General features: G+C 42.0%; 1 protein-coding gene across 6 annotated transcripts in view; it reads right to left on the reverse strand.

The window, feature by feature from the left end:
• SMARCC1 (SWI/SNF related, matrix associated, actin dependent regulator of chromatin subfamily c member 1) overlaps window positions 1-27411 on the reverse strand; it is a 94322-nt gene that overhangs the window by 64413 nt on the left and 2498 nt on the right. For 4 of the 6 annotated variants that reach the window (XM_054818352.1, XM_054818351.1, XM_054818354.1 and 1 more), the window contains exons 2-11: window positions 21559-21678; window positions 15578-15663; window positions 14188-14214; window positions 11870-11951; window positions 10619-10711; window positions 7433-7502; window positions 5129-5198; window positions 3302-3377; window positions 1284-1409; window positions 447-565 (exon numbers count right to left, since the gene is read on the reverse strand). In XM_054818352.1, the coding sequence (XP_054674327.1) occupies window positions 447-565; window positions 1284-1409; window positions 3302-3377; window positions 5129-5198; window positions 7433-7502; window positions 10619-10711; window positions 11870-11951; window positions 14188-14214; window positions 15578-15663; window positions 21559-21678 (869 nt within the window). The remainder of the gene's footprint in view (window positions 1-446; window positions 566-1283; window positions 1410-3301; window positions 3378-5128; window positions 5199-7432; window positions 7503-10618; window positions 10712-11869; window positions 11952-14187; window positions 14215-15577; window positions 15664-21558; window positions 21679-27411) is intronic. The other 2 variants (XM_054818353.1, XM_054818355.1) reach the window with 1 other exon arrangement.

Raw genomic sequence — 27411 nt, forward strand, 5'->3', positions numbered from 1 at the left:
AAGTTGCATTCGAGAAGTGGACCTTAAAATACCTGGCTATGTAGATAAAAACCTCCTCAATCAAATGCAGTAATTTATGGGGCTATACTTCAAAAAGCATACATGTACTACATGATTGCACTAACAGAACTAGTTTGAGTTATTTTAGAAGCAGCTGAGTAACTTTTCATTTGGTAAATTCTACTCTTGACGCAGTGAACCCCGTCACTGACGGATGACACGACAACTTGCACTAGACTCTGCTCCACCTGCAGGCAACACATTTCTACAGAGGAGTAAAGAAATTACATACACTGCACAAGCAAAAAAAAAAAATCACACAAGTCTACTGTAGAAATAATTATTCTATTGCAATCCAAGGTGAGACAAGCAAGAGATGACAGAGATCACCCCACAAGTATTTTGTAAAGAAAATGAGCCTCAAACTCCAAGACTTAGACACTCACCCTTTCTTCCCTGTCTTTTTTCTTGACTCCACAGGAGTGGGGGGTGGAGAAGGAGAATGCTTTCTCTTCCTTGTACTTGCTGCTGCTTTCCTGTCTCTCCTCTCTGGACTACGTACAGGCTGTTGGAGAAGTGAAGGAGTTAGCTCATCCCAAATACTACAGTTATTGAAACGCTGTAGGCTATGCTCTTCTTTAATGCATCCTACAAGAGAGAAGCTAAAAGCAATAAGATCACAACACGCACCACATTCAGCTCCAGAATATTTCCATTTGTCAACATGAAAACCCGTACATTTTCTGCAGCCGCCCCCCGGACACTGCAATGGCTATGTTCTTGAGAACTGCGCTTTTAAAACAAAGCGAGATTCAAACGCCAGCATGTGACTTGTTCAATATACCCTTAACACCAGGAGAGGCTTCCCAGTGAGCAGCCTGGCCTCAAGGTTAAAGCAACATGTTTTCAGAGTCCTAATTAACTTCCTGCATTGGGAGGCATACAAATATTAGTTAACAAGTATTTTGGTACAGAGAATTCAGAAATCAAATATTAACCGACGCTGTTTAACAAACCCATGGCTTCAGCTATGAGAAAGCAGAGTGGGTTCCTCCCTTACCATTCTCAGGGAGGGGGGAAGAACTAAAAATCAAAGGGCACACTTACACTTCTGGGTAAAGGACGTACATCAGGAAAACGTTTAACTAGACTGCATTATCAGAGGCACCTCAAACTGTTTAACTGGCTTAATTTTAGCAACTTTGAGTGCCAAAAAATTTGACTTACACAGAGATGAAGCGTATTAGTGTATTAGGCCACTCACTAATCAGAGAATCACCTACCTCTTCGTTTTTCATAGAGATTCTCTGTCGAAAACTCACTGATTTCCTGTTCTCATCTACCTCATAATCCTCTTCATTCATCCATTCATTGAATATATCTGTGTCCAAAATCCACTTGGCGTGAACCTAAAGAACAGAACGACATATCACCACGCTGATGGTTTTTCAAACAAAAACTCCGTGATAGACCTAATTGCATGAAGGAAACACTTGCAGCTTTGTTATCGAGGTCTGCACTTCCCAGTATCTCGTAATGGCTTTACACATAATAGATGACAGCTTCATGAGGCAACATAACAAGGGATGAACATGCCCGTAAGTCTACTGAACGCCACGTCTGCTCCCCAGTCATCTTTAAGCCTTCTGAAGCATGAGGTCAATTCTCTGGGACAACGGCTCTGTATTAAGAGCATGCTTTGGCTGCTGAAAATCACCATCAAAATCATCTATGTAGAAGACAGATCACCTTAGCAGATATATTGTGTCACAAAGACGACAAAAAATAGGAAGAGCTGGCCATATCTTGGAAAGAAAAGATTGATTATTTAAAATATCCATCTTCAAATAAACTTCTAGTTTACGTGGCTGAATAATGAAAATAAATTCTTTAGCTTTGGTATGATTTATACAAAAAAGTCTATGTATTCCAGTTATTTACAGGTAACTGCTTGGACCAAATAAGTAGTGTTTGAACAGACATCAAGTTATTTTCTGACCTGAGCTGCTCTAACTCTGCTGTTCAGATCAACAGCATACACAGAGAACAACATCATTGCGTGTTATGTACAAAGGAGTAAGTCCAATAAATGGCCAATAAAGCAGTATTTACTACTGTCTGATTATAACTGCTCTGTATTGTGCCCTTGCAATGAGTTAAATCAGAGACAAATCATCTCTGTAGAAAGAAAACTAATTAGGTAGAAAACCTGAATAAGGCTGCTGATGTTGGTTTGAATGCTCATGTGATGTTCAACACATTGAGAAGCCTGGCTTTTTGCATCATTACGACATCAGTTAAGAGCCGAGTTCCCGTTAAAGGGAACCCTTCCATGCAGAAGGGTGAGATATGACCCTCAGAGTCTCTTTAAACAGCTACCGATTTCCTCAGCCACGTAGCTCTAACTCTAGGGACAGCCACATTCGTACACTGCAGCTCTTTAGCGATGCCAAGGCTTTTAGCAAATTTAGTAAAAATCAAGAAACTTGAACCGTGCCCTGTACTAAGCATACAGAAGCTGGTATCTGCGGTGGTGCTGAGCTAAGACAAACTCAAGAGTTTCCACAGCAGCATGAAACCAGGGGACGGGGGAGCCCATGGCCACACACAATCTGTCAGCCAAACCGCAGCTCTGTTTTGATCCCAATAGCTGGATCTGCTGGAAATAAAGCTGCCATTACAGTAATTCAAAGAGAAGAGCAAGATTTCAATTATACCACAGACTTCAAAAATTCCGATCTGTTCTCTTAAAGAAGCTTCTTAATTTCCATATGATCCAACCCCTAATTCTGCACACAAAATACATTTTAAGCCCTGTAATACATGCGTGCAATAACCTCACATTTCTAACCTGATAGTTCTTTTCTCTAACAATATTATTAAAAAAGAACCCCAAAACCCAAGTATTTTCCCCACTTCCTCTCCTTAAACGCCGCACAATGCCATTATGCCTTCTAATGAGTCGTCACCCCAGAGACGGCTGCCCTTCAGCAGTACAGGAAGGACATACCCTTAACACAAAACCCCTCAGGTCAGGCCAGAATAAACGTGGTAATTTTGGCACTATCAGGGATCCATAAGTCTGTCCTCTTCACTCACAAAATAAAGTATTTTTTCAACAGCATTTTGGAGACGTTTTGGACATTTTTGTGACGGCTCTAGAAATACCACTCTGCTTTTCTGTATATATGGAAATAGAGCCACTGCTATGCAGCAGCACGTTCAAACATCTATCTAACAGCACCTGAGCAAGAGCTGTACCGATAGAGTAACTTTGGGAAACTGTTGGAGAGAGGCTTACCTTCCACGGCTTTTCAGGAATTGGAGGATCCTCAATTTCAGCATCAATTTCATTGGCATGAACCCAAGTGTCATAGCTAATGAGAGGAGTCAAGAGAAAACAAAATTGGTCCCCTGGGCTGGTCAACCAGAAAGCAGCAAGCAGCAGGAATATTTATTCAGCAGTTTTGACATGTGCAAATCACATTGCTGGGATAGAAGAGCAAAGTCCTTTCCACTCAATGCAAAGTTAAAGGACTAATCACTGATTTCTGCTACAGGAATAGTGCACGCAGAAGAGGTAGGGGTCCAAGGCTTCTCAACGCATATTTTTCACTTTCGGAATTTAAAAGCCATCTCGGCGAAGCCAGCTCAAAACTGCAGATCTACTCTAGATTAGGGATATAAACGCAGTTTCTGAGTCACCTGTTCAAACTCTGGCATTAAGATCATTAACTTGTTTCTGTTCTTAAGAGTTTAAAGCAAGAGACACTGGGTTCCTAGAGGAAAGGAGCACGCACCCTCTCCTCCAATCCCTACTCCTAGCGAATCCCTGTATTATTTACAGTCACTTTTGCACATGCTATTCCCTCAAGAGTCTACTTATAAATACTAAGAAACTGCACTCAGCAACAGCAAAACCCAAAATACTTTGTAATCAACACCAGACATGTACTGAGCAACTGGAATAAGTCATAGGTAAGAAAAGATGTGTATATAGCACTCATTTAGCTTACATTTATTTATATACGATCTATATATAATATTTATATATTTATGCATATTATTTATAAATATATATACACACACAGAGTCAATACACAAACTTGACTACTGATACAATATAAATTAACAATATTTAAAGGTTCTCCATTGGTATGAAGAGAGAAACTTAAGTATGATTGTTGTTTGCCCTCTTCTGCTGACACACACACGGTTCCCAAGAATTCTGTGCATGCACAGGAGATTTTAGTACCCTGAAAAAGTTATTTAAACAGAAATTAACACTGGGTTACCAATCTTTTGAGTTTTCCATAACCTGGACTCAGAAACCCATTATTACAAATACATTTAAGTTATTAACAGTACATACGCTGTCTTTTAACATCCCCAAAGAACACAAGGCAGCTTTCTCAAAGATACGCTTGCAACCATCACTTCACTTGACCGAAGGCAACCTTTCTTCTTTGTTGAAGAAGGTTCAACCAGGCGATTACAAGTTCTCCCTCTTTGCTTTGAAGTCTTATAAGTTGAAGGAAAGGCTCACTTCACCCTTTGGAAGTCTGGCTCAACTTGCAGCCTTACATGTGGCTCGGCAGAAAAGTAAACTCCTTCTCTAAGCTCACTCACCTGCCAGTATCTCAAGTGGGTATGCAAATGTCAGTTTTAAACCACTCATTAAGTCCTTTCAAGTCTCTGACAGCAAGGAAAAAAACCCAACAGTAGGAACGCTGAATTATGAGTGGTTATACTCCATAAGGGAACTACTGCTTGTTTTGTAATATAAACAACGATGTAAGATCACTGAATATCGGAACAACAGCAATGCAGTAGCGTGTATTTGGGTTACATTTTTAGAACAGCTGGCGTGAGGTAGGTCTGGGCCCGTCACGTTCTACAGAACAAGAGCAGAGCGCAGCTGGAGCGCACAGGGCTGGGACATCCCCCATGCAGGCTCTTTGCTGACGGCCACGCAGCACTGCTCTCAGCAGAGACAAGACTCAGTGAGCTACAGGAGCAGCTTGTTTAAGGATGGGGATTTTCCTACTTGCAAGTTTTAATCAACACTTTTCCTTCAACAAACGTAAAGAAGATTTGGGGTATGCTTTCTTCCCCCACGTTTCTTTACCTGTCTGGAAAAAAGCCCCAGTGTACCAGCACCTGCTTGTCTTTTTTCATCACAGGTCTCAACCATTCGTCTGCAAAGGGGAAAGAGATCTAGTGTCAGAATCTGATTGAAAAGCACGTTAAACACAATTCTGCCTTTCCATAGTCACAGTAAAGTTATTGCAATCATCTCTGATAAAAGTCTACTGCAGTGAAATCACAGTGGCCTGGCCTGCCACAGTAATACACTTGCCTGCATTACCCGTGCCACGTCGGAACACGCGTGCGCTCTGCCTGCACACGACACAGACCCTACATCAGTAAAGTGATTTTAATGCTGAGAATTATTGCGTTTCCCTTCCTGGCCGCATGCATTCATACCCTAGCACACACCAGATTAAGATCCAGTGAGGCTTGAAACAGTCCATCTGTTTCTCAACAGAAGCAAGAGGCATTTCTGGCTGACAGGCGGAAGCACCATCCTCTGCCAGCCCATCTCGTCCTGTCCTGTCCCCAAACTCCTCGGGCCTGGAGCTCAGAGTGGGACAGAGCAAATCCTCCAAAGGGATTTGTAAAGACAAGACAGTAGAAGTAACATGGAGAGAGAGACAGGCTCCAATCTGACAGGTTTTTTTTAAATCTCTGTAACACCAAAAAAGACTAAATTTCTGCCAAAATGCTTTCTTGTCAGGTGGTAATTCTTTCCCCTCTGTCTTTTTGTGTCCTCCTTAGACATCTGAATCCCCTCATTAACTCCTTCTATTGATTTAGTTTTATTTCAAAAGACCCTCTTTCCCAGTGCTAAATTCTACTCTCAACAGGTATTTAAGAAAAAATAATAGAGACTTGAAGGAATAAAATTCTGAAGGAAGAACGTCAGGGCAGAGAGTGCCAGTGAAACATTTTAATAAAACACTTCCAAGAGTCTAACAAAACTTGGATTTCAACTTTCTTCTTTCACAGCAGTGCTAATAAGAGCTTCAAGTTAATACAGACTTAATGCTTACTGCGCAACACCAATACTTGGCTGGATTTGCAGTAAGGCATACGCTCGGTCTGATTGGTGTTTTAAACGGTTGTTTGGGTTTTTTTTCCCTTTTAAACCGCACATCTGACCCAATGTAATAATCTACCCCCTGCAACCCAAATAGCAAAAATATGTCCCAGAGCAGGATTAAAAGAGAAGCCCTGAGGATTTGAACCTGTATGAAGTTACACTGCTTGAATTCATGGCTGTTTTCTCATCTTAGTACACTCAGGGGCTGAGAGCGCTCTGCCCAGCACATATGCACGTTCACCGACTACAGGACAGATGGAACTCGCTATGCTCAACCCTTTTCCGAGAACCTGAAGGGGTGAAAAATAAATACAAACCTGTGGCCAGGCATGCTATTACCAGTACAGAACACAGAGAAGCACCAGAGGACAACTGAGCCATGATCGTTTCTATACAGAAAGCGAACATTTCCATCTAGTGGCCAGCAGATGCCAGGGCATATCCCAAAAAGCTGTCAGCGAAGCTCAGACTCTACAACAATGACCCACTAGACAATTAAATGTATTTAAGATGAAAATAATTGACAGCAATTTTTTATTTGCTGAAGGATGCAACTGTTAAACTTTTGTGGAACCTATGTGCTTCATATAGAGTACATATTATAATAAAGCCAACAAACTCCATTTATCAGTCTACTGTTACGGTATCCACCTTGCCAAACCCCACGCCATGACGCGTATCAGCATTCCCAACGTGTCACCCAGAAAGACGAGAACGTGGCAGACAGTTTTTCGATTCTCATTTACTTTAGCATCTACCTACCTTTCACACATCTAGTTGATTCCTAATAATGTTTCACACAACATTGTGACCCATACTTACGCACTGGGGGATACCACAGAAGAAAAAATATTAATGAAAACTTTGCCTTTAAGGTCTCTACTTTCACTGTCTTTCCTTTTAATTTTAAATCTAAGTTAATTTCTTTAAGTTCTTCCAGACCCTTAGCTTTGCTCGCCTTTAGCCTGCAAGATATTTAGGACAAACAAAACATCTATCTGCATTCAGCAATAAATAATATCTCAATCTCCAATGCAATCACTGAAGAGTAGTCAGCAATACACACCTTAATCCGAAAGTGTTGCATCAAAAATGGTTGCTATACCCAACAGATAGAAGCGGGACACCCAAGGATTTTATTTGGGGTTGTTAATCCTAGCAGTACTTTCCCAGTGGCTCCCAGGAGCAGGCTGTGCGAAAGCTCCCCTAAGTGCTAATGGAATTTAGTTACAAGACTATTTCCACTTAAAAATTGGAAAGCAACTTTACCATCATCCATTGAGGTAGGACTTGGATAAACATGGTGGGTAGCCTTTGATTTCTCTTCAGTTACTGTTCCCTGTGGGAAAGGTGGAAGAAGAGAGGAAACTGCATGAGAAACCTTCAACATATTACCTGGAACATCTCGGTTCCTTCTTTTTACCCACATCCCATGCAACCCAGAAATACTGAAAGCTAACCTCAACACAAGTACAAAGAACACCACCTCTGTGAAGTGCCAGAAAAAGGCAATTATTTTAAGAGACTGCTGCCAAACTACTTTGGCATCTCTTGCTCTTTTCATCTCACATCCTTCTTCCTCCTAGTTCCTTCTGCCCCAATTCTCACTGTACATTGTTCAACTATCAGTTCATACAAACCTACTGGTGAGTATTTTATAAGAAAGCACCTGTAAGATATTTCACTAAGTACACATTTTGATCCAAAGCAATTTCTAAATATTACCATTTATGTAAGATAAAGTCTATGAGAAACTTCACTAGAAATGGCTGCCTTGAATAGAACATCCGTAGTAGTCAAGAAATGCTGTATATCAAGGGACAGAATAAAGACCCACTCTTTCAAAAAAGCCTCCTGAATCGCAGGACAAAGGGATTAAATCAGAAACAGTAACACTAACATGATGCAACTGTTCATCAAATATTCAGATACGAACATACTTTTTCTTCTTGGTGGTTTAGGACATCATATTCTTGACGTGCAAGAAGCAACATATGTACTTCTCACGCTAATGTGGATGCCACACACAGCGGTACAGAAAGCAATTTCTCTACACGAGTAGAGGCCATAATTATATTCCTATCAGACCTACATCATCATGCAAGATAATTCTGCCACATAATTAGATATCTGTTCAATGCATGCCATGCTAAGCAGCATTACGTCAGTCGAGAAAACGCTGTCCTTCCCTCACGTGGAGAGCCATCAGGATTCTCCCACAGGCTGCAGAGACACCTCCAGTCTCCGTACATGAAGAATTATTTCCAAAGACAGCAGAAATTCACAGACTGCAGACTCTTCTGCAGAGGAGTTGTTTTGGAACAGTTTGTATGAAAACGTTATTCAACATTTACATTCCATAAATGCTTGACAGATTTATTTAAAGGACTTCAGAGCACATGGGATAGGTTACAGCCAACAATATGTGAGTAACTTCTTTCGAAGACAGCCACTAGCATCAAGGGGAAGAAAATGAGGAAAAAAAAAAAAAGAGGCATGAAGATGCATTGCATGATGGTAGCAATATTCGGAGACTACTCTGCTATCAGGGGCTGAAGGGTAAGAGTTCCTACAACAACAAGAGTTCCTAAAACTGGGTGAAGGGAGAGGAGGTGCTCTGAGCAACAGCAAAAGAGAAAGCTGGGAAGTAAGAAGAATTTAAAAGCAGTCAAAGGAGGAGAGAGCCCTGGCATGAAAGAGCCTCCTGCAAAGTGCTGAAGGGACAATAATGGAAGTTCTCCCTTCAGTCCCCATGAGCTAAAGATGTTTCTCTAGATATCTAATCTGAGCTTGGTGAATCAGATCACTAAGTTTTATCCTTTTCCTACGGAGCTTTAAAAAACCCAGTACACAACACATGACAGGAAGTCTCTTAGATGCTATCTTGACTGAAAACGAAGGGGTGGATAACTTTACACTAGAACAGCCTTCTGGAAGATGTAAACAGATTGTAAGGTGTATTCCCTGTCTCTGTTAAACTGAATGTGACTGGAAGCTGAAGACATAGCCAGGTGGACGAGTTCTCTTTTCTTGAAGCAGATAGCTATAAATGCTAAATCTCACTCATTACCTGCTTTCAAGTTCCTAAATTATTATTCTGGCTCTTCTCAGAAGAATCCTCAACATTTATAAAGAAAAAAAAATCAGAAAAAGTTTGACTACTGGAAAGAACATCTTCCTCAGCAGAGAGAACGCCTTATGGACACCTCTTTTTGTAAGCCCAGAGATCACACCAGCCGCTGTGCTGGGGCAAGAGCTACACGACCCATCCACACAGGCTGCGGTCAGAGCAGCAAGGACTTGGGCACATCAGAGAGGAGGGAGCTGCAGGTACTAGGGATGGGGTAGAGGAAAGACAACAGCAACAGGTTAAAAAAACCCAACAACAAAAAAAATCAAGATAGCAAGCAAGATCAGGTAGCAACACAAATACAAGATGAGAATTCAGGTAGGGAAAGGAAGAAAGCCCAAAAAGCAGAATTAGGGGCAATTTCTGTTTTCAGTTCTTCACATCCTTTAGAGACAAAGCTGCCTGCTTTAAAGTCCCTTAAATCATTCACAGATACAGCATGCTTTGAGTTCCCTACAGAAGTCCTTTATGAGAGGAAAACAGAATAATTAACTCCAATTTAAGCAATAGCAAGCATCCTGAACCAGCCAAATAAGAGTAACTTGTGAAAAATTACACAACTGAAGTTGAGACAATGGTTCATAATCACAACACAGGAAATATATTTAACCTGGAAAATAAACAGTTTACTTTGGCTACAGCTGTGAATTACTGCAACACAAAAGGCCACCAGACCATCTAGAGTTCACATTCCAGGACACCTCTCAAGACAAGTGAAAGGATTGTTTACATTTTTAAAAGATGAAGCTATTCATCTTGTTCAATTCATCATTTAGTGTATTAAATTACAATGGCAAGATGCTGACTCTCTTGGAAATACGCCGACTACCTAAGAAGCAAGAGAATCGGGGGGTTTTTTGTGCTCCGTTCAGCACAAGCAAAGAAAAAAAAAGTAAAATAAAGCAAAAAAAGGTAGTGATTATTTTAAGATTAAAACTTCCTTCTGCTTGCCCCCACATAACTAGAACAGCTGTATTACACACTACCTTCTTTGGTCTGAGATTTGGACAAACAGTGAGCTTCTGCTTTATATAAGCAGGTATTCAACATTAAATCAGCCAGGGCCCGCAGCCAACTCACCCAGACACCGTAACTACTTTTCACTTCAACAGCAATTTCAGATTTGCTTTTAGACCAGAGTGATGACTTAATCTCCATGTGGGGATAACTCCTAACAGCATTTTACAAATGGTGAACATCTGGTCTTAAGTGACTTGTGTCGTCAGGCACAATCCAGATGTAACTGATATGCTGAAGTCGGGCAAATATGTTTTATCTTACAGCTGACAAAGCATTTGTTTTAAGATATGCTATTTAACAGTTACCTGGTGACGTTTGACAATATCCTTCAATTTATTAGCCAGCTTCAATTCTATGTCAGGAATGAGGTAGATGGTCGGTCTGCTCAGACAATTGTTCTGGTGAGACAATAAGTTAAATAAGAAATTAGTAGGCTACCTGTGACATAAATCAAACAATTCCTATTAAGATCACCAATGCTTGAAAAAGCTCCAAAGGAGCACGTATCGGCTTGTGAAACGGCACAGCGACTCTAGCTCCAGAAACCACCACGACAGCAGTATTTCCTTCACACGCTCCCTTGCCAAAGTCTCGCCCTGGGTTTCTTTCTGGTCTCTGCAGATCTGCTGCTAGCTCCGTCAGAGACATTATCATGAATAAAGGAACATGACCCAACACAGCTATTCTCATGCTGCTACTTTCACAACAGCTTTGATTTCAAAGACATGGTTTCCAGTAAAGAATTTTTGACAGGCTCTGGAAGACTTTGCTTGAAAGAGAATTTAAGTCCCCTGTGTGTTAGCTTCCAAATCTGAACCTGTCCTGTTGCACTAGCATGCAGATTGATGCATTTCTACAATGTTGACACGTATACATTCATCTCCTTTCGGATTTTAACATGTAGTATGTACTGAAATCACCGTACAACAGCAATAGCTTTTATAGTAAGAGTATTGTTTCTTTTTGGTGTCCCTGCTATTTTTGACAAGCACCTGAAAGTTACATCTTGACTATATGATACGCTGAGCTTGGGTTTAGAGTTTGGAAAAAATATTCTATTACCCACACACAGCATTTTAAAAAATGTAACTTCAAATTAGATTCCATACAGCTGTTATCTGCTCTCTTCTGGTAATAACTTGTTCGATAAAGCAAGCCAGAGAGTCTAAAATGTACCCTAACCCTGAAAAAAGTCAAACTTCTATCAGGCTGAAAGTCAGCAACTGAATGGATACGTAGAGAACTAGTCACTCAGTCCTAAAGGTGCTACTTTCACAGGAAGACAGAGACAGTCGGGATGCTTTCTCCTACCTTACAAACAAGGTTTTCTCACCCTATGCATAACCGCAGAGTATCAATGACAACATTTCAAAGTTTTCAAGTGATAACACTGAACTGTGACTAAAATGGGTGGAGGAGAGAGGGAAGCATGTAATATTCCAATAGAAATCCAGGATGAAACACTTCAGTGGGTCACAACTGAGGTACACAAAAAGCTAGTGAACCCCTTCCCCTGAGCACGTGAACACAAACGCTTTTGTATATGAGCTTCTTGCCTGCACTAGTGTTTTCTCAATGTTCATGAACATCTCCACATTTCGATCCATTCGGGATGGATTCTGCAGGTCAAACCTCCGCCTGTTAAGAAAAATCATTCAAAAATATTAAATTCAAGTCTCGTCCGTTCAGCGGTCAAGAATCTTTCACGTTCCACATCAAAAACAGTATATCATGGTAGCTACATAAGAACACTTAAAGCACAATCACAAATATTTTTGCTTCACTTGGCAGCCCTCACAAGCAAGAAAAATCACAATGAACCAAATCAACAAAATGCAACTGATTTGTGAAATGTTTAGGAAAAATGAAGGTTGACATCGTCCAACAAAACCCCGGAGCAGGGTTGTGCATTCCACTACGGTCACAAAGGATAAACAGAAACAGAATCAAATGCTCACAATGGATTTCAACAACTAGATGAGAAAATTCATGAACAAACTCTCACGTTTCTCTTACTTCTAGTTGCACCATCCACCAGTCCCAGATTCTAATCCAGGAAAAACACAGCAATTCGTTTGCCTGAGATTTTCTAAACTACTTATCTATTTGAGAACAAGCCACCCCCCTCCCCAGCATACAGGTAGCTCATAATCCATGTAAGCATTTTATGATCATCTCTATTGGACTCCACTACTTTAAAGTTTGCTACCTCATGGACAAAGGAATCAAAATTCTTGAAATAACAATGCAGATTTAAGTGTCTACCAGAAATGGGCTGGACACCACAAAATCTGAGACTTTCTACTGGAAAGAACCATGAGAGCCCCCCAAAGGCATTCTGCCATATCCACCTGAACCGTACACATATTCAGAAGTCACGGGTGAATCAACTCACATGGCGAATTTGAGTGGCGAGCCCCCAGAACCCCAGAGGTGGGACAAGAGCAGCACCAACGCCGGTGTCTGCACTGGCTCATCACCACCAGCCCGGGGAAGCAGTGCTGTAGGGGCCTCAAAGAGATTTGGGCCCGACCCCTAACAGGTCAGCCTTTCCCCAAGCACGACGACATGTTTAGATAATCAGGTTGTTGACTCTTAGATGTCAAACACTGTCTGGTGCACTTCTGTACCTCCCAAGTTTTGGAAAAAGCTGTTGCTAGAGTCTGGAACCACTCTTAACTGGGGTGCCCAGTTGGTGTTCAGGAGTGGCAATACTGGCAGGAAGGATTTCACCGTATAAAATAAGGAGTACCCTGTACACTTAACCGTGAAAAAGCCATGCACGTAATTACCGTGCAGGGACTGATACGCTTTAACTTAACACCCCAACTTGAAATAGAAGAATTTATTCCTGTGCCCATATCTAATGACAGATGCTTGTTTCCGGTAACACATGAAATCAATTTTTAAAGTTTATAAATAGACAATGAAGGTAAACCAAAGACTGACTTTTAGTCACAAAACCCATTACCACACAAGGATGGCATCACATCAATATTTACTAAATTAAACAGACACTTCAGCTGACACCACCATGCTTTTCTTCACTTGAGGCTCTCCAGCATTTTCAGGAAGAAGATGCCCTCGCAGGTGGTACTGCATAAATACGCTATAGTGTTGGGCGGCACTACAAATATTCACTATTAGTGAATGATGGCTTCTGTCCTAAAGCATTATTATGGACTCGTGGCATATTTATTGGAACCGTCTTTCAATTTTAAAAGACATTCATAACCTCTTTAAATAGCGTTGTGCATTTGAAAGGTTTACACTGACTTCTAGAAATAGGGCCAGACACTAATAAGTTTGTTAGCTCACCGCACAACACAATTTATTTAATACAGTATTTTACACCTATAACACATAGAATTTAAGAGCCGAGATCAAGCCACTTCTCCGGTATTCAGCCATCAGCAGCTTCATAGTCTGTATTCAGAACACACGCTTCTCGAACGTGATAGTTTCAAGGAAGTGAAGGAAGATAAATGCCAAACACACACGAACTAACCTATTTTCCTAGACACCTAATAAAGTCTTCAGTACCTATGAAGCAAAGATACTTAAGGCATTCAGGTTTGACCAAAATTATTACATTTGGTTGCCTAAAACCTGCATTACACATTCATTTAATGCTCTACATGCCCCCACATTTTTGCCTGCATTTGAAACCCATACTTGGAAGAGAAGCGTGTCAATATATTAAGAAATAGCACTTTTTTTAGTTGCCCGTTTGGGTAAGATCAAGCAGTACTACTACTTTCTGTCCTGAGTTTAACTGATCCCCTCTGACAGGCTTGAGCAAACAACTACTCGAATTGCAGTGATAGACAAGGTATGTCCAGCTGCACTGGGTAAGTGCATTTTTCTGACATACCTATTATGACGAGGAAAGGTACTTCTCCTATAAGACAGATCATTCACAAACAGGTTAAGCAAGAGCGACAATGCATACCATTAAAAAAATAAATCATATTTCAGGCAAAACACCACATATTATTTGGTTGAGTCAGTGAAGGATACATTCCAAGCTCTAAGTCTGATCCTCAGAGTTAAATTCCAGTATTACTTCCCTCTACATCCCACATGCACAAACACAAGACACTACCCACACTAGTTTTGAGGAATCAGCAAGAGAGTGAGAAGAGAGGAGGCAATCACGCATCTGAGTTTTGCTGACAAATTTCAATGACTGAAAACTAAATTTTTTTTTTTAAAAACATTGGAATTTTTTTAAAAACATTGGAATGTTTAAGTATTCGTGAAGTAGAAGCCATTTAACTTTTTAATATAAAGGCAGAGGGGTAGCAAGACACTCCTGAAAGATGTGTCACACAGAACAGTACAAACATGTATCATGCCTTGGGCGTTCCCAATGTTGGAGTAGAAAAAACCTGACGGCCGTTTACTCATAGCATCTTTCTGCTATATCCACCTCATATCCATTTAGCTGATACGAGTATAAACAACTAAAACCAACGAGCCATACCAGAACTTTATTTTTGCCTTTTAATTTGCTCCTGTGGGTAACAAACACAGTCAATTCCAGGAACGCTGTTACAGGTCCGCACACCATCAGATCAGAAACTATTTAAATTCACCTACAAGAACAATCTCCACTTACTTTTACCTATGAGATTTTCATCCTCAGATTTTTTCCATTGTTCTCAAATATAGTAACTCATGCTACTGCTGTCTTGGAAAGAGGACTCTAACTTAGAAAAACACACAGGCCACAGCACTATTGGGATGTCACATAAATAGTTTCAATACTAGCGTCAATAGCTACACGAGCAATGTTTCTAACTACTTACACTCCCTGTTTATGGAGGTTGAGAAGCAATGGAAAACGTAGCATTTATTGGTATCTAGGCAATACTTCACATTTTCCCAATTATAACTAAAACCTATACTCAATACAGTAGCAAAGATTTACATCTTATAGGTGGGAGACAGCAATTCTAAGATACTGGTTAATTTGCTCAGTCATACCGCAAATACATGGCAAAGAAAAGGCTCAAGCTTGTAATTAACTCCCAACCCGCAGGCTCAAGACCTTAAACTTGGACAACTTATCTTTAAATTTAGAAATGTGTGGGAGTGTCTTAAAGCTACCATCAGCAAAACAGGAAAAAATTTCCTCTTCCCATCTCTGACTCCCTTGCCTACCCGATTCTCCAAGAAGTATTAAACTTTAAGTAGTTTGCATAGGCATTTCATGTGCTTAATTTCATGCAAAAGGTGTATAAATCAAAATAAAAACTCACCAGCCCTGTTCATTCTTATATTTGTAAGCAGCACCAAGAATGTGACATAATGTACCTCCAGCTTTGAAATCCATGAAGCACTTTGCCTAGAACCAGGAAGAGAAGGGAAAACACAATGACATTCACCTTTATGTAATTATTTTAAATGAATACATGCTTGTTAGCTGAGTTTTAGACATCTAACTTATCAAACACATAGTTTAATTTTCAGATGAATCACTTTTGGAGTTTCACATTCTCCTTTAAGAATGTTTCAGGAAGACTAAATCATTTTGGTTTAAGTAGAATTCTTCGCGTTTGCAAGCAGAACCTGATATATCTGAAAGCTCCGAGTCCTTCCTTACGTGAGTAGCTTGCAAAACGTTCTTTGCGCAGCTGTAAAACAGGAATCAGAACTGCTCTTTGAACATCCATTTCACAGTAAATTGAACCTAAAATCTCAGCTGTCAGTTAAGAAGCTCTTCATCTGTGTTAAGCAGACTAAAGTAAATCATTAGAAATGAACATCGAAGAGCCGGGCTCCACATTCACTGCAGCTCCTACAGCTCTCCATTCGTGTCCCTCCTCCATCACAGCAAGAAGTTCTTTGTCAAGATCTGAAGAGGTCACTGTGCAGATCTGCCCTAAAACACTAAATCCAACTCATTTCTTCACTATCAATTTCAGTAGAGGACAGCTGAGGCGTGTATTCGTAAAGAGGTACTCCGAATTCAAGAACCGAAATTCAAACAGCAACATGAGGAGACTGTAAAGCTCTGAGTCCCACCAAGTCCATTCTCTAAAGGGTTATATAAAAAAAAAAAAGCAGGACTGTTTCCCACACAAAAAGGTACGTTTTTCTGACAAATTTTAGTTTGGAATTATCTTTGCTCTTTTACTACTATCTCTGGTCAGGATATTTGTAACATGCTCGGAAAAAGTAAGCTACTGTCAAAGTCACCTTAGAAACGGAAGACAAGTGGAGAGCTCAGCTGAAGGCAGGGCTGAGGAAGGCAACGCTAGAATCGATTCCAAGCACGATTCGCAGCGTGTCGGCACACGGGGGATCCGAGGTTCTCAATACAGAATTTGGAACGGGAAGAAGAAAAATATGCGACGGCGTTGATGAACTAACCAGCAATAAAGAAAGCAACGTGTGATGTAACAGAACAAACAACAGAACAAAAAATGCTGTTTCTGTCCAGCAGGCCTTTACAGTGACAGATTCCTTTCCAATATGACTGATAAATCAATTTGAACCACAAAAAAGTATTGGGGTTTTTTTAATTATTTTGGGGGGGTTTAAGTTCTTGTAAGATGTACAAATTAATTTAGAAACATGCACTGAAGTAAGAGCACCCTGGAAAACCTTTCTATTAATCGCAGCACTGAACTGCTTTTAGCAACTTTTATATAGGATCAGGACTTTAAAAAAAAAAGCTCATTTGGGCAAACAGGGCCATTTCCCAGACAACTTCAGATACATGTACGGAAAGCTGATCTAACGATAACCTGAAATGACAAAATGAGGCAGATCCTCGTTGGAAACGCAGCCGCACACCTCCCAGCCCGACAAGTGCCCCACGGCCGGGCCAAGGACACTCCGGAGTTGGCCCCTTCTGGTGTTGCTCCGTTCACTGCAAGATGCCCAATTATTTACTGGAATAGGAATCAAAACCTATCCTTCCATACATATCCTAAACATATAGGCCAAGATCGGTCCATTTTGTGTTTCTCAGGAAAAATAAAGAAGTTGCACAATTCACAAAAGAGGGTTTGGAGAGTTGCTTAACGGCTGGACTTCAGGCACCAGCGGTGTTCTGCAAGCTGCCTTGCGCTGGAGCTAGAGAGAGCACAGAGCCGGAGACGCCGCGGTTTTTCTTCGTTAGGAATGTTTCTTTCCTTCGGGTTTTTCTACGTTAGGAATGTTTCTGATTTAGCTTCTATTGTGCTTTTTAGATCACAACAGGTAATTGTCTTTAAAAGTCCATTGTATTACACCTCAGGAGCATTTGCTAAGACAGACTGAACACCAAATTACAGTCTTAGCATTACCGACAAGCGCTTTAAAATTCATTCTGCAGCCAGGCAGCTATCGTGGTGGCACGGGATCCAAACGAAACATTGCTTTCCTTGGCTCTAGAGCTGCTAATGGAAAGCACAGCGGTTCTGAGAGATATCAAATACACCAGTGTCCAACAACAACATGAAAAAGATCCTTCATAAGCATTCAACAACAACAGAACTGCTCCTGGTCTACCATCTGTTTAGAGCCCTACCGTGCACAGAAGTAATGAAGGGAGCTCAGGGCTGCCATACGGTACTTGCATGCATTTCAGTACTACCCTTAGCAAATAGAAGTCCTCTATGGATGGAGCAGTCTCTGATCAAAAGCTTGAACTAAACCAAAGTGTTTTAACACGCTGAATGATTTTATTGCCATAAGACTTGGCTCCGAGAATACAAGTGTTGGTTTACAAACATGCATGCAATTGCTAGCTGCTCTAAAAAAATCTGAACATGAAGCTGTAAGACCCATAGTAAAGAATATTTTTGCAGTGCTAGTATGCAAGTTGCTGCTACTTATCTTCAGCTGTCCTACATACATACGGTCATCCAGAATCAACCATCCCCATTTTGCTGACATGCCAGCCGTATCGTGCAACTGAATGAAATCACGGCAGCAAAGCCTGCCTCAGCGGCATTTTGGGAAGCTGCTGATCACACTGTTGTACCCAACGGCCCCTACTTCACGTTAGGAGGTGCTGCTGCAGCTCCCCCCTCATCGAGTGTTCAAGGCCAGGTTGGATGGGGCTTTGGGCAAGCTGGGCTAGTGGAGGGTGTCCCTGCCCATGGCAAGGGTGGCACTGGGTGGGCTGCGAGGTCCCTGCTTACCCAAACCATTCTAGGATTCTACGATCAAGCTGCCTGCCAGTCATCCCCATGAAATCGTTCAACGACAAGGTCACATCGTTCTGCATTACTGGGACAATTCTGGCACAGGGCTCGGCGATCCAGGAGCCCCCGGCAGCACAAGCAATCGCAGCAATTCTGGCAAGCTAGGATTTTACTACCACACAAAGGATGTTCAGCCAATACGTAACCATGAAAAACAGTATACAAATCTCTTTCATAGATCTAAGTCACTTTTTTTAAAGTGTCAGCACACTTCAGCAAGACCCTCTCATTAAACTGTGGTTGTTGCTAGTAGCATAAAGGAAATTGCTTTTAACAATTAGACAAAACCTGTTCTGCAGAAGAGATGCAACAGTCAATAAATCAGATCCCCTCCAACATTTTTACCCCAAATCCATCACAAGGCCAATGAAGATCAAGTGGCCTTACAATTTGCTGTCTTAAGTGTTAATATCTTAATACACCCTTTATTTGAAACATGCAAAACTGCCTTTAAGAGAATTAATCAGCTTTTCCTTTTTTGAGCATCAGTAAGGTGAGACAATATGTCTTTAAACGCAATAATGAGAAGACACACACATAAGTCCAGCTGTAACAGTCCTTCATTTACTCTAGATCTATTCACAAACCCTGTACTCTACAGCATCCTTGACAAGAACAGGAGCTTAAACACAGAATTAACACCCCTCTCTCACATGCAAGGTCTATTTCATCCACTCAAAGCACCAAGTAAAAAGTTTGAGCTTTATTTCAACAGAAAGCTGAAATACTAGACTACTAGTCTAGTCTGCAGTGCTTTAGATGCAGTCTCTATCAGAGAGGTTTACCTCCAACACTGACGGAAGAGACCAGCTTCCCTTTGTCACTGACTGCTCCAGCATTACGGAGCAGATGCTTCAGAGAACCAGGGTGAGGCACACTGGTTAGTACTTGGAAAATAAATATAAAGGCTCTAACGGGAACTGGAACAACCTTGGTTTGACTGGTGAGCCACGTCCCTGTGTTTTGCAACAACTGCAGTTCTCAAGACCAACACTTAATCGCCAATAAACTGCACTGACAAAGGAAACACTGCAGCGTGTATTGATGGAGAACGGCATCAGGCAAGGAACGGGCTGTTAGTGGCAGCCTTTAGTGATGGTACCTGTGAGCAGGAGTCACAAATCGCAGGTACCTAGCACTCAAAGATTTGAGGGTTCGGGGTTGTTTCCTTCACACAAGCGCGATCTCTTCAGATCCTCCCTTGCCAGGAACACGGTAATACTGAACAGTCACCAAGATAACCACAGACTTTTAACCTCTTCTGCCTTCAGTTTCTTTTCAGTGGAAGTCTGCAATAGCTTTTCAATACATTTTGGAGATTAGCAATGTCACTGGAGACATCCCTTTGACCCCCCTCTCTTTCCAAGTCACACACAGTCCTGTAGAACTGAAGCCTTCTGCCTGTCTTCAAAGTGCTACGGTAGAACAATGAAACCTCCTTAGCAGCCTGAACCACATCTTGAATTACATGTCTGAAAAAGCGAAAGCTAGACTCCTCTTAAGAGTACATATCGCATTTTCTCATACAAACAACATAAAGGAAGATGCGCTCATGAGTTGTCTTCTGCTGGAAGTAATCGAGAGCAGAGAGATCCAACCGGTGTAAGCCCAAGCTGAGCAAATTTGATCAGATTAGACCTTCGAAACAGCAAGAATAGTTAAACACAGGAATGACATATTTACAATGGCACCGAAATCTTTATTACCCATTTTTAAGATAAGACAAATTGATTATAGACTTGAGAGCACTCAAACAGTTTATCAACATGTTGAACATAGGTACAGTTTTATGGTCTACACTGCCATATCAAAGTAAAGCACCGCAACGTTCACCTCTGTCCCCTAAAGCTTTTCATTACCACTGAGGTATCAGAACAGAAGAGACGGTGAGCTACATCTTAACACCGTCTCATGGTGCTTCTGTGTACGTTCCTAAGTGCCAAGAGATTCACCCCATAAGTAAGTTTGAAACCCCCTCTTCTGAAGGAAACAGGCCTGAAATTACACTCTTCACAAAAGAGGTTACATAAGCAAAACACTTGGGGAAAAAAAAAATCACCATAAAATAGAAAAGGTTCTATTCCATAAGCAGTGGACCAAAGAAGATAGCAGTACTCAATAGTTTTCAGAACAACTTCAGTTTATGACACTGTAATCAAGTATTTCCAACTCAGTATGTATATCTGAAAACCCTAGATCGCACGACCTCAGGTTCCCAGTGAGCACTCTGTGGCAAAGGTGAGCAGAGACCTCCCTGCCGATGCCCACAACACTTACATACACGTTTACAACAGTTGTCTTGGCCCACAAAACCCATCCTAAATCGGCCAACTGGGTGCTCGATACCACGCTGCAGCCCTTGCCCTCCACAACCGAGATCCCCTTGTTACTTTGGGCTTACCATCTGCTGCGTCCCTCTTCCCCCTACCAGCTGCTCAGAGTTCACGCTCACTTGGTGGTAGGCAGGGTTCCACGCACACCGGGGCTGATCTCCAAACACAATCACTAGGACACTACTGCTGAAGACGTGCCAAGTTTGAACTTTAAATAAGCACCTCTTAAAATGTTGATATAGGTTTCTGTATACCAATATTCTGAGAGACTGGAAAACTATCCCAGGCTAATTAGGTAACTACACGCTACTAAAGAACACGGTAAAGCCCTTTTTCAGCACTGACAGCATTACAAGTTTGAAGTTTAATCAACAGAAATGCTCAATGGAAACTTGTTTGGTTTAGAAAGTGCATGTTAGTCAGTCAGTTTAGGATGCATTAGTCCAAACATTTAAAATTTACAAGTTTAGATAGAATTTTACTAGAAATTACAACCCTTCCACAGTATTTAGGCAATCATTTCCAAATGTATAGAAAACAGATGTATTACATTGAAAATCCGCTGTTGAGGAGTGTGCTATTTCACCCTCTCCAGAGGCTTCAGACTAAGCACAGGTCTCCCAATCACCTGAAAGCACACCGGCAGCACAGACACCGGAGGAAGAACAAAATCCGCTGTTGCAATAGCGGTGGGCTAACCCCAATACTCACAGGAAGCTTTGTGAAGGCAGGATTGGTGACGTGTTTTCCAAAGGCATCTTCCTGGAATTGCAGCAGCTGCACCACCAGCCCAGCCAGTGTTTTATTGGTAGGAGCATCTGCTTGAACATACTGAAAGACAAAAAAACCCACACACTTACTTGGGATAGAGGAGAATAACACACAAAGACTGGTTTACTAATTCCCCAGACCACTTTATCAGTTGTAGAGCACAGTTTAAGATCTAAAATCACTGTGTGGCTGGGAAGGGGGGGTGCGTGCACAGGAGGAGCACCAAGCACAAACATTTTTCCAGCTTTAGTCTTAAAATACAGCACAAACCTGTGGATCATTGCCAGTTCATCACGGCTGCTGGTGTTTTACAGATAGGTATTAACTACTTCAATCTGATTTGTAGTTCCTAATAAAGGAAGAGGCTAATTCTGGCCCACACATACACAAAGCTTTCTACAGCAACTTTACACGCTCCTTCTGTAATCAACTACTACACATTAATCCTAAAAGCATCCGTTTTGTACTATTTAGCACATCACGTACAAATGGAAAAACTGATCTGGACAACTACATTTGCAATGCTTTGCAACAACATAAGCAATTCCCAGGGTTACACTTCTAAAAAAATACATATACGTAAAAGGGGAAATCACAGCATGGAATGTAAGAAAACTCCCACAGCTGCCGAGTTTTCATTACTCCTAATATTACAATATTCACTTACTGGATGTAATCTCCTCACCATGCCAGAAGACTTCCAAGAGTAGAACAAACATTACTTGTTCATGTAGAATATGGAGTAACATTAGCCACCCTCGGGTCATTTACCAGGGTAACACTTAAGATAACACAAAAGGTCTTTACTCTTCCCTAAAATCAGATTATTCTAAAGCCCTTTAAAAAAATTTTGAGAGCCAGAACCCTCAAAAGTTTAAAGGAGTGGTGTTAAGTATCAGCCAAATCTAACTAAGCTTTCTAAAGCACCACCTACATAGCAAGACACCACAAAGATATGACTTTTCTATAAGTATTTTACAGTACCTGACTACCTCAAGATGCAAGTTCCTCCACCATTTGTGAAGAGGCAGACAGATCTGAGAACTAAACCTTAGCAACTCGAAGAACACAAATACCTGTACGACTCCCCAGGTGTCCTGCCCTGTGTATAAAACCTAATCTAGAAATATGAGACTATAAAGAACAGAAGGCCACATTTCCAACGCTGCATTTTTCTAAGCCCTCTTCCCTCCCCCTGGAAAGGCAGGCAATTGTGACTATTTTATCCAATTAATAACTCTTATCAATTCTCAGCAGCTACCACAAAGATACGAAGCAGCAGTAACAGTCAGTCTGAAGATAAAGACTTTTGCTCTTAGGCGTTTTAAAAAAACCTCTAGACCTTCGTGCTCCTCTCTGCTAGCAACTATTTTCTTTATGATTGTTGGACTACAAGCTCTGTGTGCTGCAGCTGAATTCACCAGAGCAGTTTAAGAAATCTTTTGTTGGAATTATTATCTTAGACAGGAAGGCAAAACAGAGCATATGACTCACTCAGATGCCCCAGTTAATCCAATATCTTTACTGAAAAACCCACCCCAGCCTCTGCGTTGGCTTGCCAGGTGCTGCAGCTCAGCGGGAAGGGTGCCAGTCTCTTGCCTTTGTTACAAGAGGTAAAATTCTCCAGTGGGAGGCACGAAATCATCCTGGAACAGTTTGGGTGGGCAGGGACCTCGCAGCCCACCCAGTGCCACCCCTGCCATGGGCAGGGACACCCTCCACTAGCCCAGCTTGCCCAAAGCCCCATCCAACCTGGCCTTGAACACTGCCAGGGAGCCAGGGGCAGCCACAGCTTCTCTGGGCACCCTGGGCCAGGGCCTCAGCACCCTCACAGGGAAGGATTTCTGCCTCCCATCCCATCTCCATCTCCCCTCCTGCAGCTTCAGGCCATTCCCCTTGGCCTGGCACTCCCTGCCCTTGGCACCAGCCCCTCTCCAGCTTTCCTGGAGCCCCTGCAGGGACTGGAAGGGGCTCTAAGGTCTCCGCGCAGCCTTCTCTTCTCCAGGCTGAACCAGCCCAACTCTCTCAGCCTGAGGTCTCCAGAGCAGAGGTGCTCCAGCCCTCGCAGCATCTCCGTGGCCTCCTCTGGACTCGCCCCAACAGCTCCGTGTCCTTCTTGTGCTGGGGACCCCCGAGCTGGACGCAGCACTGCAGGGGGGTCTCCCCAGAGCGGAGCAGAGGGGCAGAATCCCCTCCCTCGACCTGCTGCTCACGCTGCTGGACACGCAGCCCAGGACACGGGTGGCTTTCTGGGCTGCCAGCGCACGTTGCTGAGTCCATACTTAATATTTAAATCCCTATCGTCGGATCTGCCAGAACTCTTTTTAGCAGTGTCCTAAGGGCTGCTAATCCAAGAAGGATGATTACCAAAATGCATACAGTGCAGTGTATTTTTATAGCTGTTAATAAAAGATTTATCTTGTATTATTTTTTGTACAGTTTTAAAATAAGTGACTATCACACCCAGGATGTGCACAGACATAGTGTATCACAGCTGACAGCCCTAAAGCTCCCATCATTTTGCACGTTCAACTTTTGCACCACCACCTTATTCAAATCCAAATAAAACTCCGAGCTTTTGGTTCAGCTACGCCAATTACCACACAATCAACCAAATGTAAATTAAAAGGCACAGGCAAAATGGGTATCTGCTAAACTACTGATTTAGGATCTGCACAAATGTGAAAACAAAAGCACAGCAGATCAAGTGCCAGGCTTCATATTAAATAATCCTACTTCGATTACCAAGACAGCTTTGGTCTAACACATTCCCATGCCATACATGTTAAACGTGCTCAAAAAGCAAAGCCCCTGGTTCCAACTTAAGCCTGCCTATTTAAGCCTGCCCACCTGGCTGTAGCACTTTCTCTAAATATATATCTAGATCAACAGATATCAAATTTTTCCCAGTAAAACAGAGTACATCGTAGAAGCACATCTTTAGTTTACAAGGAAGGCATACTCCAGGAACATAAAAAAACCCGCAAAAGTAGCTTTTGCATGTCTTCTCTGAAGCTACACAGCCTTCATCATTCCAGCAACACTGAATAGAGAAAAACCCTCGTAACCGTTCTAACTCATTTAATGGGAAAAAAAAAACTCTGTAGTGCTACATTTGGTGGTTTGGGTTTTTTTTGTAGAGGTTAAAAGTCTTAAAGCTTTCTGCATCAAGTTTAACACAATATTTTAAATTAATAAAGCACCATAAAATGCAACAAGGCAGCAAGCATTGAGGCTCCTACTAATAGTGAAATAGTAACACTGTATTTTTTTTTTAAACATTTTCCTTCAGAAGAAACCCAAACATTTACACAAGAATATGCCTGGGAAAGCCTATTCCTAGAGATGGGAAATTTTTCAGGCACTTCTTTCTTTACTTGCAGATCCCATTTTTACCTCTTGCAGGAGGCACTGACAGCTGGAAGCTATCAGAAAGGAAGATAACATTAGGAACCCCTGATTCTATTTTGCACTGCCACTACCTTGCCTTTTTTTTTTTTTTTTACAGGAAACTCATTCCTTTGCCTGAGGTTTCCCCTAAACAATAAAGGAAAAATAAAACCCCTTCCAAAGGAAAGCCAAGAGGCTCCTCTCGATCACTTATGCACACCAAACAGCAATACAAACGATCGTTAAAGCCACAGAATTGGTAAGATGATTTCCCGATCGATGCGCAGTGGGTTTGAGGGGACCACAGAGGGCTGGAGTCACAACATATCTGCAAGTTTTCCAGTAGTCTCCACGGCAGACAGAATCAGAAAATGGTTCTGCAGCCAATAAAGGTTTTTAAAGAGCGAATTCCAGAAGACAGAAGTGGTGCTCTGTTCCTAGATACACAGCTTTGGCCTAAGAGGATTTTGTTCAAGTGTTGAAATATCGACGCCCCATTGAGACAGCAAAGATTGTTCTAAAATTTCCACGTCAATTGGAAATACAAAACCACCCACATCTCCTTACGCACAAAGCACGTATGGTCAGAAGCCTTTCAGTATAACTCAAATAATTAAAGAATAAGAGAGTAACCGCCAGCAGAGGAAATCACGTCCCTTCACCAGCAAGATTTGCCATTGCAGCTGCCCCGGAAAGCCTTTGTCACAGACGTGAGGGACAGATTCGTACACCCGGTTGTGATGTGGTTACTGACCTCAAATAACCACATCATGGCTCTGCGTTGTAGCCCTAATGCACAAAATCCTTTCCCTTCCCCAAAACAAAGAACATTTCAGCTCAGATCACTAAATAACAGGGAAAGGAAAACCAACATTAAATTATTTTGATTTAGGTTATAATCCTTGTTCCTTTTTTAAAGGCGAGAACACAAAAGAGCTGCAAACACAGAGAAAATCCTCCCTCAGATTAAATCGAAGTCAGTCCCTGACAAAATACTTGATAAGGTTAGCAGTGAGATGAGAAGTCAGAGCCAGATGAAAGATAACTACAAATCCTCTAAATGCCGCTCCCGGCTGGCGGTGAACAAGCAGGTGGTCTCCAAACAGACATCTTCGGGCGAACAACTGCCATTTCCTAACGGCTGCCAAGAAGCAGCTCGTCCCTCCTCACTCTCGGCCCGAGGCTTATTAATAGAAGGGCATAAAGGGATCCCACGCTGCTGCCCGTCCTTACCGTCCTGCTCCAAAATAGACGTCTCCACCAGTATCGCTCCAACACCCTGCACCAGCACCGCACTCTTAATGAGGAAAGAAAATTTCTTATTCTACACTCGGTACAAATGCAAGCGGGTCCTTGATACTCCAGGAGTAGCCAAGTACCTCCTTGTACTCTGCACGGTTTAGTGTCCATACGGACGGCACATGCTGTCTTCTCCTCTAACTCACCCTTTAAGAGAACATTCCACTTTTTCTTTAAAAGCCAAACCACAACACCCTCCTCCCTGCCCCCCACACAACCAGGTTTCCAAGGTCCCGTCTCAGAGGGGCAGGGCACAGCTTTCAGAGCCACCGAACCTCCCGCAGGCCCATACGCCGAACTGGACACGATGAACACATTGGGAACAGTCCTTAGGGACTACAGCTGTAAGGCTAAGCTTAGCTTCTGCATCCTTCATGATATGTGTACAAAAACATCCCTCAACTATTTTAGGAAGTTACCTTAAATACAAGAAATAACTCTGCTTTATGACAAGGCATTTTAGTACGAGCAATTTGTTGCTTAACATCAAAGGAACTACCTAAACAACGCATAATAATAGAGATTGCTGAGCATTAATACAATAAAAAGTGAATTGCCCAGTTTACTTTTGAACTACAAATTTCTACTTATAGCGGACATATTGATGTCACCAGAGTTACTCTACCCAAATGCTATGAAAGCCTGTCAGCTCCTCCAGGCTTTGAAAACCACAGCACGAACCCTTTTCCAACTCACAGGGCAGAAAGGCTCAAACATCCGTGCTGCAGTCCGATGGGAAGAAGTGGGGTATCTTCTGCACCTCTCAACACAGAGAAATAGTGCAAAATGACTTCCATACATCACACACACACAAATAGGGAGCGGGAGGAAGTCTGGAATAAACGATTTTGTTTTCTGTCGTTATGTTTGCTGTCACTAACAGCCCCTCCAGCGTTCGTTCTACCTTTACAGGCACCCCTTACCCAACCACCCCAGCCTCCCGAGCACAAGCTCCCGATGCACGCCGTCCTCCTGCACGTCCAGGGAAGGGCCAATACTCTACCCAAGAAGAAACGGGCCCGGAAGGTTTGCGTCAGGAAAACAGTACGTCCTTTCACAGCAATGCCAGGGTTCAAAACCCACATCACTGCCCAACAGATTTTA

This window comes from Grus americana, chromosome 2 (assembly GCF_028858705.1).
Source record: "Grus americana isolate bGruAme1 chromosome 2, bGruAme1.mat, whole genome shotgun sequence".
Classification (NCBI taxonomy): domain Eukaryota; kingdom Metazoa; phylum Chordata; class Aves; order Gruiformes; family Gruidae; genus Grus; species Grus americana.